Raw genomic sequence first — 13712 nt, forward strand, 5'->3', positions numbered from 1 at the left:
AGCAATCAGAAGAGCAAAATTTTTTTTTTTTAGTTCTTCTGTGGAAATTGAACAAAAAATCATTATGCAGGAGGAACCAGACCCTGAGAGTTGCTATCTGAAAGGTTCTCTCCTTTCCTTTCCTACCTCTTTCCCACTTAGAGCAATCAAGTATTCTTTCAGTTGTTCAGTTGATATAGGGTTTTTCTAGTTTACAGCCCAAGTTTACAGTGAGCATTTGTTTATTTGTTACCATTATATATATTAAATAATCTCCTTAATACTTATTAACTCTCTTTTTGGAAAAAGTATTTTTACATAAACTCACTAACTAAAGTAGTATGACCCACCAAATCAAGGGAAGTGGTTATTCCTGTCTACTCAGTTACTGTGAGCCTGCATATGGAGTATGTTGTCCAGTTTTGTCCCCTTCAATCCAAGAAAGATCCTGACAAGCGGGAGTGACTCCAGTGAGCAATCACCAGGTTGATCAAGGGCCTGGAGCAGTTCATGTACAAAGGGAAGCTGAGAGCAGGGTTTGTTCAGCATGCAGGAGGTGAGGTAAAAGAGGGATCTAATACCAGTCTTCACCTACCCTGTGGGTGGTTAGAAGGTATACTGCGTCAGGCTCCTCCTAAAAGTGCACAGGTAACAATGGCCAAAGGTTGAGCAAAGGAAAAATCAACCAGATAAGAGAAAATAATTTCTCAGTAAAAGTGGCCACACACTGGAATAAGTGTGCAGAGGGGCTGTGGAACCTCCTTCTTTGGAGGTAATGAGAGCTTGATCGGCAAGGCCCTGACAGCAACCCGACCTAACTTGGCAGTTGTCCCCGCTGTGAGCGTGAGGTTAGATTTACACGACTTCCAGAGGTCCCTTTCTTCCAAACTTGTTCTGTGATTCTAGGACCCTTTCTAATTAACATTAGTCAAGCTGAGCAGACTGATCACTCTTGATCTCTTTTAAAATAAGCTACTGAAGTTTTCAAAGGAGTGAGGGCCCTTTTGCTTGTTGCTGTACAAAATCTTGTCCATGTGTGAGCAGAACTGGACAACTTGTTCCAGGTGAAAATTCATCAGGGCCTTTTAAAATAAACATATCTATTAAAAAAAAAAAAGCCATGTCTGATGCAGCCTAGCACAATATTTGTTTAACAGATGCATTTTCTTGGCATCCTACAACCATCTTGTCATGGACTAATATGGGCAGATCTTTCCTGTTTCTTCAGGTCCTCATAATGATGAGATACTCTCTTCTTACTCATGATAATCAGATACTGTCATCTCTCAAGTGTGATGAGAAGTACTATCTCATCATACTTATTGATGAGATCTCAATATAAAAGAGAAGTTCTTTAGTCTGAGTAGACAGGCCCAGCATTTCTTAGAACTGAATTTCAATTCGTATATGTGACGTCTTTGGTGTCATTCAGTTCCTTCTCCTGTTTTACTACATGTATTAGTGATGCACTGTAACTCTGTGCCAGTATTAAATTTCAGTATAATATGCCTATGGCTAGTGGACTTACTCACTGAAACAAAGGCGGCAACAGAATGAGGGTCTACATGGAGTCAAATGACTACATGGATTTCAAAGTGTGAGTATGTGTGTGTTGAAGTCTGGATATTGCTTTCAGGTAAAGGCGAGGCAAAAAAAACACAAACAAACAAACAAAAAAAAACAAACCAAAAAAAAAAAAAAAACAACAACCCAAAAACCAAACCTGTGAAGGCAAACCAATTTATCTTGACTTATGGAGACTCAAAAGGACTTGATTTAAATTTGATAGGCTTTACTTAGAAGCCATTTTAAGATAACTAAAGAAATACTTTTATTGAACTGTAAAGCTTTGAAATTCCCTCTGAGATGGACATAGAGCATGCTGTAGCAAGTAGTGGTCACTTGAACTTTGTGGAAACTGCTGAGCATCTTGGTTTTCTCTTTGGTTTTCTTTTGAATTATCAGAACTCAACTCCACCTATCACCAGACAGAAATTCTTCTCAAGAAAACCAGAAAAGTAGTTTTGTTCTATTTTTAAGTAATAATAGTCAACAGATGTAAAAATGGTAAACATAATCTTTTTCCAAACAATGAACTTTTGACTTTGTAAGAGAACAATAAAAACCTTAATTTTTCATAAATGCTTTCTTTCTAACAGATTATGGAAGAAACAAATACACAGATTGCTTGGCCATCAAAGTTGAAGATTGGAGCAAAATCGAAAAAAGGTATTTTGTTTTGTTCTTTTTATTGGATGGAAGTAGTTGTTACAAGTAGTAAAACCACAGAATAAACAAATCTGTCTTTAGAGTCACCATATCAATATTGGGCACCTGAAATATTTTCATTTCAGTTCACTGTTTTTATAAGAATTTCTTGTTGAAGTTATCTGAGCTTTATATAGGTATTTGATGTACAAACTCATTTTAAGTAGCTTGCACTTCTGCAAATACTTTATTATCAATACTATTGGACTTACTGTCTTTGGCATGTGTGCTTTCTTCTGTATAACTCTACATCTAATCTGGACAGTTTCTTTATTTTACAGCAGCCAAAGACAGTCTTTCTGGTAACATTGTAGATTAGTGGGTGTTCTCTGGGGTTTTTTGTTTGCTTTTATAGAGTACAAGGATGTGTGTTGGTCAAGCCCAGTTAGAACAATACATATTCATTGTGTCACTGACAGAGACAGTCTGCATGTTTTTTTGGTTTCTTTAAGAAACCTAAGTAGAGCTGTTTATTAGGAATGGCCAGTATTATGTGTGTTAAATTATGCTTCTTCTGGAAATACAGCCTATTAACGTGAACCAAGTATACGATCTGGAACATCTCTCTTTGAAATAACCTTTCTAGTTCTGTTCTTAAAGAATCATAGCTGTGACTAAATGAAAACAATAATTCCTCTTCTGCAGGAAAAATGAAATTGGGAGTGGTTTTTAACATTGCATGTATTTTTGTTCAGGCCAATACATATTAAAAACCAAGAAAGTGGAGTTCAAATAATTTCTCTGTACATTATATTTAGGATGTATAGGTGGAGGTGTGGGCTAGCCTTTGTAAATGAAGAAGGTTTTATGGGAAGAAAAATAATCTCTTTAGAAAGGTGCAGGATTAATAACATTTTTATGGTGTAAAGTGAGATTCAGTCTCTGAGGTTCCCACATGGTTTTGAAGTACAGATTGATTTACTTTTTTTTTTTCCCCACTCACATGGAAAAAGAATCTCACTTGAGATGGGGAAAAATGGGAAAGGAATTCAGACTGGAAAAAAATGCAGGTGTCGTGTATGTATACATTCATATGTGGAACTAATGTTTATAGTAATGCAAGAGTGACAAAGTCTCTGTGCAAACCTGTGCTCTACCTGTGTTGTTCTGCATACTTTCTGCCTGAGGTGCTATGAATTGATACACAGCTAAAGATCTGCGGGAAACTGAGGCAGGAGAGTTTGTTTTTCTTTTGAGGGGAGAAAAGAAGAAATAAAGCAGTACCTGCACTTGTTTTATTTCAAATTTAAATGAGCCTGGTTCTGAAGATGAGAACCATGGATGAAAGGCCATGAAGAGAGGAGTAAGAGAAGTGGCTGGCTGCGATTCCGGATTGGTACTTAGAGATGCAGCTTTCTATGTAGATTAATTTACCCTCTTTATTAGTGATCTCAAAGGGAAGATAATGTTAGATTTGTGGTGAAGCTCTATCAGTATATGGAATGAATTTGAATACCAGGGGAAATAAAACAGCTAAAAGTTATAAGCTGATAATAAAACTAAAAATTGAGAGGAGGGAACGCATAATACAGCTGGGCATACTGAGTGCATCTGCAGTGGGAATGAATATCCTGAAAAGTCTTTATGCCAAAAGAAACTTTAGGCGGTGATGGGCTGCAAACTAGGCATTTTAGCAATATGCTATACTATTTAAAAAAAAAAAAAAGTTTCAAATGCCTGTGGGCTGCAGGGTAGCTCTAGAGTTAAGACTTACTCTCTGGCTAGCTTTGCTCTGGGAAGTTTTTTGTGTATATATGCACCTAGGATAGTAAATTACAATATGTGTACAAAGAACCCTTTAACCTAGAGGTTCCTATTTCTTGTGAAATAAAGTGTAGTTTATATATTCTGTTTACACTTGGTATCAATTGTTTGCAATACTGTAACTTTCCATTTGCAGCTACAGCAGCTGTTTATATAGGGAAAATATTCTAAGTGTTTAACATACTCTAACTTCACTTAATGACATTTTGTGATTGAGAGGAGAGTCTGCAACAAATAACTGGCTGGCTCGCTGGGGACTTGAACTCAGAACATGCTATCTTTCCCCGTCTCCTTGGCTGGGAACTGAGTGCTGATAAGCAGTCATTCAGTGAGGGAGAAGCAGTTACGGATGGACAGACTTGTACTCCAGCCAAACACTGTACCCTATTGTAACCAAGTGATACCAAATTATTCACATCATTTTCCAGTATAATTTGCCTGCCGTTTCAGTAGCATCACATTCTGTGGATGTATGTTGTGGCCTTTAGTCATTCACAGCTTTCTTCCCAAAATATGAAGGGGAAAACAATCATTAGGAAGACATCTCTAGTTGTTGTTGTTTCTGTTGTGTTGTTTGGTCTGTCGTGAAACATCTAGGGATTAATGTAGTGTTCTTCTCACTGCTCTTGTCAGTTTTTAATTTGAGGTCGTTAATACTAAATCAATAAGGACAGAGTACATATTTTCTTTCTAATTACAACACAAGTGTTGAAATTTGCAGACAAGGTGTGCATAATAAGGTTCAGCAAGGTTTTAAGATTAAGTTCTGTACAAGACCCAGAATCTTTTTCTGATCTTGTGGAAAGAAATTACTGTGATGAAGCTGAAGTGCTAAGAGTAGATGACCTGCAAGTTGCTAAATTCTTTCTTTTCTGTGTTATGCTGATTACAGCTTTTAAATTGATTATTGCAAAATACTATATATTGAGTATCATAATGGTGATTCATTAACTCAAACTTGATAAATATTTTCTGGTAAACTTTGAATTGCAAAATGTTAATGTCTGGATTTAGCATTATGCAGAATTTAAATAATTTGCTAAGTAAAATTTCCTTTTTACTATGAAATTGCTAAAATAACTCTTTGCAAAGACTAAAATTAAAAAATCAATTATCAACTCTCAACAGTTTCATAAAGACCAAAACAGGAATTTCCTGGCTTTAATGAGTCCCAGATGCTGCAGTCTTACTCTAGTGATGAGGGTTAAAGTATTCTGAAATACATGTTTAGAAAACACAAACAGATATAAATCTTTCAGTAACATCTCTAAGCAAGCCATTTGTTCAGGTTGACAAAGAGATCCCATAACATTAAGGCTTCAGAGAGGGAAGTGAAACAATTTAAAGCACTTCTGTAATGACTGATTCCTGTCCAGCAGTAATGAAACAGTTGGCACTGGTATGGTCTGCTCTGCTTTGCATGGGTGCTGAAGAGTTCAGGGCATACCAAAACCCCATGTTCTGGAGGTTTCAGATCTTCTGTAGTCCAATAAATTAAAGATCAAACTGAGAGACAGTAACTTTTCTATCTATTCCCTTTTTGCTCTCAACATACTTTTTCACTCTGTTATGGTTACTGTTCCTTAGGAATGCCATTAATTGTCTCTTAAAGATTTATTCAGTGGTATAAAAGTTCAGAGTAGATTGCCAAATCCTAAGTGGTCAGATGCTATAGTTCCACAAACACTTTCAAAGCAGGCGTAAGCTAACATTTTTTCCCCTCTCCCTTCCCAAAATACTGACCTGTCCTGCTCTCCTGTTCTTGTTGTCCAGCCCTTTGTGCTGTGCTGTTACATAGGGAACCAGGCTGGCTTAAAACTAACCATGGATAATTTTTACTATTGGAGAGGGTTGGGGTTTTTTTTGTGCATTTGCTAGCTTTAACCCTAGCTGGTTTAATGCAAACTGTATCCTCAGTCTGCTTCACCATGTGATTGTATGAATCTGTAATGCTTCATGCATTGGGAGCAGGTGAACACCGTGTTCTTCAGCAGCAGTGCTTGTTAATGGTAATTTAAGGTGATCTTTAGGAAATGGGTATATGTGAGTTTAGATTTCACCCACGTTCCTTACTCATTTTCTTTCCTTCTTTTAATTTTTCCCCGCCTCTGTACAGATGTGTGTCTTTATATTACAACAGCCATAAAGAAGTTATGGGGATATGTGTGCGCTCAGAATGCAGACAGCCTTGAAATAGCATTTGGGTAACAACCAGCATAAGAAGCATTTCAGCTCCTGGAAGCTTAGTGGCTCTAGGCAGGAATTCATTCAGAGAGTTGGAGCAGGGAAACTTTTGGGAGGTTAAAAAAGGTGGTAAGGGGAAATGCAAAGTAAATTGAACTTATGGAGGATGGATAACTCTGGGATCTCTTACCATTCACTTTGAAAAAGGGCTGTTTTTAGTGAACTTCTGTTGTTCTTTTTTCTTTCTTCCTCTTCTTCCCATATTTTCATTCCTCTCTTGCTTTCTCCAGATTACTATCTCCAGCTCTTCTTTATCTGTGTCATCTGTTGAAGTGACCCACTTATTTCTCTTTCTCTTGAGCAGCTCTTACTGCATTTCACCTGTTCTTTCATTTGCTGTTTCTGGTTCTGGGATTTGTTGGGTTTTTGTTTGTTTGCTTTTTGTTTGTGTTTTTCTGTTTTTCCCTTGTTATTACTGATGCATTTTAAGTTGGTTAAGAAAAAAAAAAAATCCAGTCCATGTTCTGTTTGTGTATGTTTTCCTCACTTGATTTTTCTTTTTACCTATTCTTTCATCTTCTGTTTCAAAAATCAAGCTTCAGTAACTTTTTAAAATTTAAGCCAGTTTCTGTTATCAAAACGTTTACTTAATGCTATTTTTCATTAGCGTATCTCAAAGGCAAGTCAAATACATAACATGTCAAATTCATATGCAAGGAGAATGGCAGGAGAGGAGGAAACATAGTGGCACTGAAGACATTAGAAGAAAGGCAGCAATAACTAGCAGTGGGCACTGCTGGCATTCATTGCCTGACAATTTGGTTTCACACTTTTTCCTTAAACTTTGCCTTTTGCAAGCTATCTTGCAAGTAGGCTCCGCTATTTCCTTCTTGTGTCTTAAGCTGTTGAGACAATATGCAAAATAAAGTTAGCAACTGTAATGCTATATTTGAGGCAAGTAACTGTACTGAGAGACTTCAACCAAATTGATAAATACTGCTCCCATTTATTTGAATCTTGTTTAGACACAAGGGAGGAGCTTTGCACGTTCCAGGAGGCATTATGATAAAAGCTTGAGACTTAATTTTTTATTAAAACAGAAATGTCACTGCATGGTGAACTTAAGGCCAAACTTGCATGCCTCAAGAGTAAGCTGAAATGTAATCTCTGTTTGTTGCTTCAGACCTTTAAGTCAACTTTCAGTTGTTTCCCAATATTGTAATAAAAGCTGAAGTTTACATTTTGAGAGGAAGAAGGGAGGGAGAGAAGAGAAGATGTGGCGTCAGGCTGTGCAGCTGTATCAACGTGTGCAAATACAATGCTGGGTTATTTACTCTTTTGGCATAGGTTGTCTGATAAATCTCCAATCTGATATTATGCTTTTCAGATAATTTCTTTTTCTCTTTAGAAACACTTAATTTTCTCAATTTAGTTTGTCAACAAAATCTTTAAGAAGAGTGAAAACTGCTTTCAGTGCTAAATCTCTTATAGTAAAATATCATACATGGAGAAGTGGTTAACGTAAGAGCAGTTCAGCATTGTACTTGCCAGTTTTTAGTGTCCTGTGTGCAGATACTTTTTAATTTACACGTGTTCCATGGAGAGATTACATCATTTCTTAAAACATAAATGCATCCCTGACTGTTATGCAGTATTGCTTTCAATATTGGAACTGAGCTGAATCCCACATTTGTACAAAGGTGAGACTGCCTTACCCAAGTAGAAATTTCAGTGAAACCACGGCAAAAAAACTATGTATAAAACCTCAAACTGTTGGTTCCCATGTATTAATGGATGCAAGTAAAACATTATCAATGGTTGTGTTCAAATCCAATATTTTATGGAGAAATGTCAGTGAAAACGGAAGAGTTGTTAACCCTGTGCAGCATCATTCTGTAGGAGTTATGTGAGTGTTAAACAGCATCATAACCTCTTCTTGTGTGTCTGGAGGTCACTGGGTTCTCCCTCTGCCCCAAACAAAACCCCAAACAAAAACCACAACCTCAAAAAACCAACAACCAAACAAAAAAAAAAAAAACAAACCAAAAAAACCCCACCAAACCAAAACACCTCTAAGCAAAGCAATGAACCTAATGAGGCTGCAGTTGACAAACTGAGTACAGTGAAAAGTGTCTGTGTGGCATAAATTGGTCTTGGACCCTCACTTCAGGAGATGCTGTCTCATTACACTGATATTTTGTAATAAATGCAAAGTTTAGAGCAATGAATATATTTCTCTGCTTTCAATTATCTCTGGGATTGCTGGAATATTAAAAAGATTTCAGTATATGCTACTAAACTCTAAGTTACATACTTAATCTTTTTGTAAATACCAGGTGGCTTGGTGTGCTTCAGAGGCTGGCATGTTTGCAAAGTGCTGTTATATAATCTCAAATTTTCCCCAAGAAATTGGCCAAGTCTGAGTAGTCAAACAAGCGCAAAATTAACTAAAAATTACCTAATAGTTTAGGCTATTTGCTACTTTGTCTTATGTAACTCCTTAAGTTGAAAACTGTAGACTCGGTTTCCAGCAGTTTGGCATCTACAAGACTGAAGACCTTGCAGTTTAAATATATAATGCTATGCTGTATACGTGTGTGTATATGCATATAGAACAATGACTGTTAGGATTGCTTTATTTTTAAAGTCTTCAGTGTTTTCCTTTTCTCAGACTTTACATGTACATGTTATCCCTACTTAATATAGTTGCAGCCATAACAGCTTTTTCTTTCTGTGTTTTCCCTAAATGAATTCGTTATTCTGGACTGAAGAGAGATTAGTTTCTTTTTTCCTTTTTCACAATGCATATATATATTACGCCTGCTTTTAATTTTGTTTTAATTTTGTTAGAAAGTAATCTGGAGCTAGCTGTATTGTGGAAAACCCGAGGTTGTTGGCAACACCGCATCTATTAATTACCCCTATTGAGCTCAGAGATCTTTACCTTCTCATTTTGGTTGTGGGTATAGAGGTAGTGTTTCTTGTTTGGTTGGTTTTTTTGGGGTTAAAAAGAAAATATCTGCCCCCAAAAAACAAAAAAAAACAACCACAAAGAAAAGCAAAGAAACCCCACAATCTCAGCACAATCCAAAACCTAATACGGGGCTATGAAAACCCATTGATTTAAACAGCGAGAGTTCTTTTATAATAAATTCTGTCCCTCTGTGTTGCTTTCAATAATGGTAACATTCTGTACAATATCATAAGACTATTTCTAAAAGTTCCTAGAACTGAATGGTAAGGAGGAGTTGTTTGATATTTTTTCTAAATTAATCTACATATATAAAACTGGCATTTCAAAAAATGACCAGATAAAAATATCTAACCTATTTTGGTACTCTGTTAAACTCGAGTCACTTGTGTCAGGCTAGCCTGGTTGTGTATGAACTTCTCTGCTGTTTGTACACTGTAGGTGAGGGAGTATAATATCAGCTTTTTTACATTTGAATTATAGTCTGGAAAATTAAAGGTATATCTGGAGGCGTGCATATATTTTTATATATAATGGAGGAAAATAAGGAACTCTCTTCTGTGAATATTGACACTGAAGAATATTCTCAGAGTTCTTTATATAGATTTAGACAGTTTATGGCTGCAACCTGAACATAGGAATGTTTCAAATCAATTGATATTTATTATATACACTCTGCTTGGCTAATTGAGACTTAAATCTTAGGGCAGGAGGAAGGGGAATTTACACCTGCATGTAAACTTGAGCTACTGCATCAGTGCATGGGTTTTTTTGGGGCGTTTTTTTTGTGTGTTTTTTTTTTTTCCCCCAAAAAAGAAATTAAAGGTTGTATATTTCAGAGATGGCTTAAGTTGCATGAAAACACTTTCTTGCAAAGGCTAAATTTCTTAATTACACTTGATTTGATCTTAATTCTTTGAATATAAAAGTGAATCCTGCTACTTTTCTAAAGAATATGCCTATGTAAATTTTGTGTTAAAAGTCTTCATGTGCGTAAGTTCTACAAGTCCTCCTATAATTTCATTCACTTCTAAAATGACAATCTCTTCAGTCATAACCATATATAACCTCTGAAACCGCATAAAAACGATGCGGTGAATAATGGAAAACAGAGTTTAATGTGCTGGAGTTGCTTGTATGCTTGCCAGTACGTATCTGTGTAGCTAAATTATCAGTCTTTAAGCTTAAGAAAAATACTCTGTACTTAAATTACTGTAAAAGGAGTTCATAGTTTGTGTTTCTGTAAATGCAATAATGCATTGAGTTTTATTTTGCCTGTCAGTCTTAAATGCTAAGCCAGCCCCACCTGAGGAGGTCACGCGACATCACAGGACAACCAAATACTTCAGACTTGTTTATGGAACAAGTGCTGCAACAGTAATTTTTCATTATTTTGGTCAACTTTTGTTCTTGACCTACTTTCACCTCTGTGTGCCATTTCTACTTACAATAATTGTAGCTTCTGCTGTTCTAACAAAAAAAAAAATCGAAACAAATAGAGTAGAAGAGTGTGAATTGGAATATAATCAACTAATTTTCCTACATTAAATTCAGTGCTATGAATAGCCACTTAATTGGCTCAGAGCCTTAAGCTTCAGTTAAAAAAAAAAGCGGGGGGAGGGTATGGTTAAAAAAAAAAAATTAATCAGGCCCTTAGAGACCTGCAGTGGTATATGGAGCTTTTTGACAAACTTTAGCTTCTTACCCACTAAGATGCTTTTGAAAATTGTGCCAACTGTCCTGCAAGGCTGCACCCTAGCTCTTGATAGGAACTGAAAATGTATGGAGTCATGTCCACTTCTAAGCAACCACAGCCTGTTCTATCATCTTTAACTAGGGATGTAAAGTGATGCAGAAAAGAGAGCAGCTAAGCCTCTGAAGTGCTTAGATGCCGAAGTGCTTAAAAACAAAGGTAACTTTTGTATTGGTTCATGATCAAGTCTTAATTTCTATTGTCTCAGCATTGATTTCAGTGCAGATGAATGGAAATACAGGTTCAATTTGCCCGGTGTCATGCTGCTTCTTAAAAAGAAAACAACATACTGTATACCAGCTGGAATTCTGCCAGCAGCTCTATCACTGCTGCCAATTCGAGGATTGTTTTAGGCTCTCACAGTGCTGTTGGGTGACTTCCCTTGTTCGTGTGGATTACCGCCTTTACAGGGCAAGGGAAATAGTCCCCCATCAATAACCGATCAGGTAAGGTGGGTGGTGGTGATGATTTGATGGCCCTGTGCTGTAGGTACCTGTTCCCTCAGGAGAGGAGCTCTCCACCTGGTTACACGTAGGTCAGCAAAAAGCTGCTATAAGATGAGCTTTTGCAGTTATTCCATGTGTCTTTCCCATCTGTAAGTGGAAATGAGATCCTAGTGCATCAGTTTGAGACAACTTCACACACTAGCAGTAGGCACAGAAGTTTTTGATTGCCACAGCCCTAGGACAGCCTTATTCTGTATTTGGCGAAGAATGATAAAGCCACACTCTGTAACGCATTTTCCAAGTACTCCTAAAGGGAAGACTAGTAACTACTTTTGCTAGAAATGAAATCTGGGGAGACAGAGCTGTTTTTACAGCAGCTAAACAGCACAACTGTGGTCTTATCTCTCCTGCCTTACTGCATGCTTAAGGTCTGCCCCTCTGCCTCCATAGCTACCTGCTAGGCAGCTCAGCCCTCCAGCCTGGCATGCCCTGGTGTCAAACCCACTGACGGAGAGGGCATTCAGGGCCGCTGGTTTATTGAGGCCTGTGCTCTTTTGTCAACAGCATTTTTCTTAAAGCTATTTAGTTTTGGTTCCCAAGTTATAAAGTTGTAGGTCTGACTTTATACCAGTTCAGTAAAGGTTTTCTTAAAAATCTTGGCATTTAGATGTTTTTTCCTTGTTGGTGCCCATGACAACAGAACCGTTAGTTTGGGTATTCTGTGTCAGCTGTCTGTGTGGAGCAAAATTCCTTTGCAGCTTTTATTTGACCTCACTAAAAACAAGAAAAAAGATTTATGCTGTTATGCAGTTGTCCAGCTGATAACTGTGTATATAAGTAGATTTTTTTTTTTTTAAATTAGTCTCATATCTTGGAAGCACATGAATTTCACAACACTATGTTTCCGCATATTGAAGGTAGTCATGTCAGGAGATAAAGAAAGTGCTATAACGTTTCTTGAAAGTGCCAACAAGATTGGGGGGGGGGGGATAATTTCTTATATCTGCAGTTGCTTCATAAAATAAAATTTAAGTCAGATGTGGTACATGATCTGCGAAACTGCAAGTTTTTTTCTGTTTCTTAGAAGAGCATTAAAGTTATTTCTGTACTTGACCTTTCTACAGCAAAACTAATACTATTTTGCATTTCCCCATAGGTAAAAATGGATTAACTTGATCAATGGGGCATCTTGTGTAGCTTTTGTTAAATCATGCAACTTAGGTGAAATAAAGCTGAACAGTTACATAATCTGAAATGCAGAATACGTTCATTTGGGAAGTTCTTTATAAGACGCAGAACTACTTGCTCAATTATTTTGTGCCTTTCTCTAATTATGCTGGATTGTAACTAGTGTCCTCTGAATTGCTTAAAATTGTTTTATCTGACTTGATCTTGCTCTGATCTAAATCAAACAGGCAATTTCAAAAGAAACAAGATTACAAAAATGCATTAATAGCCTGTGTCATCAGTGACACTTATCAGAGTACAGAAAATGATGATTTGATAATTCCTAACAATGTTATGTATTTTAGCCTGTCAGGCTTTAGAATGCAGCTCTTGGGGAGGCTGCAGTCATCTGCTTGTAATGCCATACAGTATCTGCTTGTTAACTGTTACCACTCATTAATACTTCTTTCCTTTTGAGAAGGGATTATTCATACTCTGTAGGACTTCTCATAAGAGAAGATAAACTCTTGGTGTCAAATGTCAGTTGAAGCCCATAGTATGGTTTTGTTGTTTTGTTTTTCAGCATGTGCTTTTTCCTGGGTTTGGTTGGAAAGCATTGAGAAAGGGGAAGTGTCATATTTCATCTTTTTTTAAATATAACTCACTCCTGCTTCCATGTGTTTAAATCGTAATGGTTCAGAAGGTTTCAAGGGATGCTGAGAAGCTCTTTATGCCAATCTAATGCATTATTGTATGCAAACATTTGACACTAATATGAAAAACTTATTGCAAGCCTAGTTGAAGATGCTAATTTAAACACATCAGGTATGCATTAAGCATTGGTCAGTGAATGGTAATGTTGTGTTAGGTTTGTAAACGTGATTCAAATTTTTGTTTTGTTTTGGAACAAAAAAGGCTTGAGTGGAGGATGCCAGGACCTCAAAAGAGCTTTTTTTTTTTTTTTTTTTCTCTAAAGCATGGAGAAACTAGCATGCATAGCAGAAATCCATTTGAGGATCTTGTCACAGTTTAAAAAAAAAAAAAATAATCATATGCCCACCAGTATTACTGGGGAGAATACTACAGTTTTATGCTCTGAAGGAATAATACCTAATATGTGATATTCTGTAGCTGATAAAAAATTTTTAGTCTTTCCAGTTTCTAAATACTGCATTTCTGT

General features: G+C 36.7%; 1 protein-coding gene across 1 annotated transcript in view; it reads left to right on the forward strand.

Moving 5' to 3' along the window:
- Window positions 1-13712, forward strand: part of BICC1 (BicC family RNA binding protein 1) — a gene marked incomplete at its 3' end in the record, with an annotated part of 110850 nt that overhangs the window by 52850 nt on the left and 44288 nt on the right. Inside the window, exon 3 of the mRNA XM_082309735.1 lies at window positions 2139-2208. Within this exon, the coding sequence (XP_082165861.1) occupies window positions 2139-2208 (70 nt within the window). The remainder of the gene's footprint in view (window positions 1-2138; window positions 2209-13712) is intronic.

This window comes from Platalea leucorodia (genome assembly GCF_965183815.1).
Source record: "Platalea leucorodia genome assembly, chromosome: 4".
Lineage (NCBI taxonomy): Eukaryota > Metazoa > Chordata > Aves > Pelecaniformes > Threskiornithidae > Platalea > Platalea leucorodia.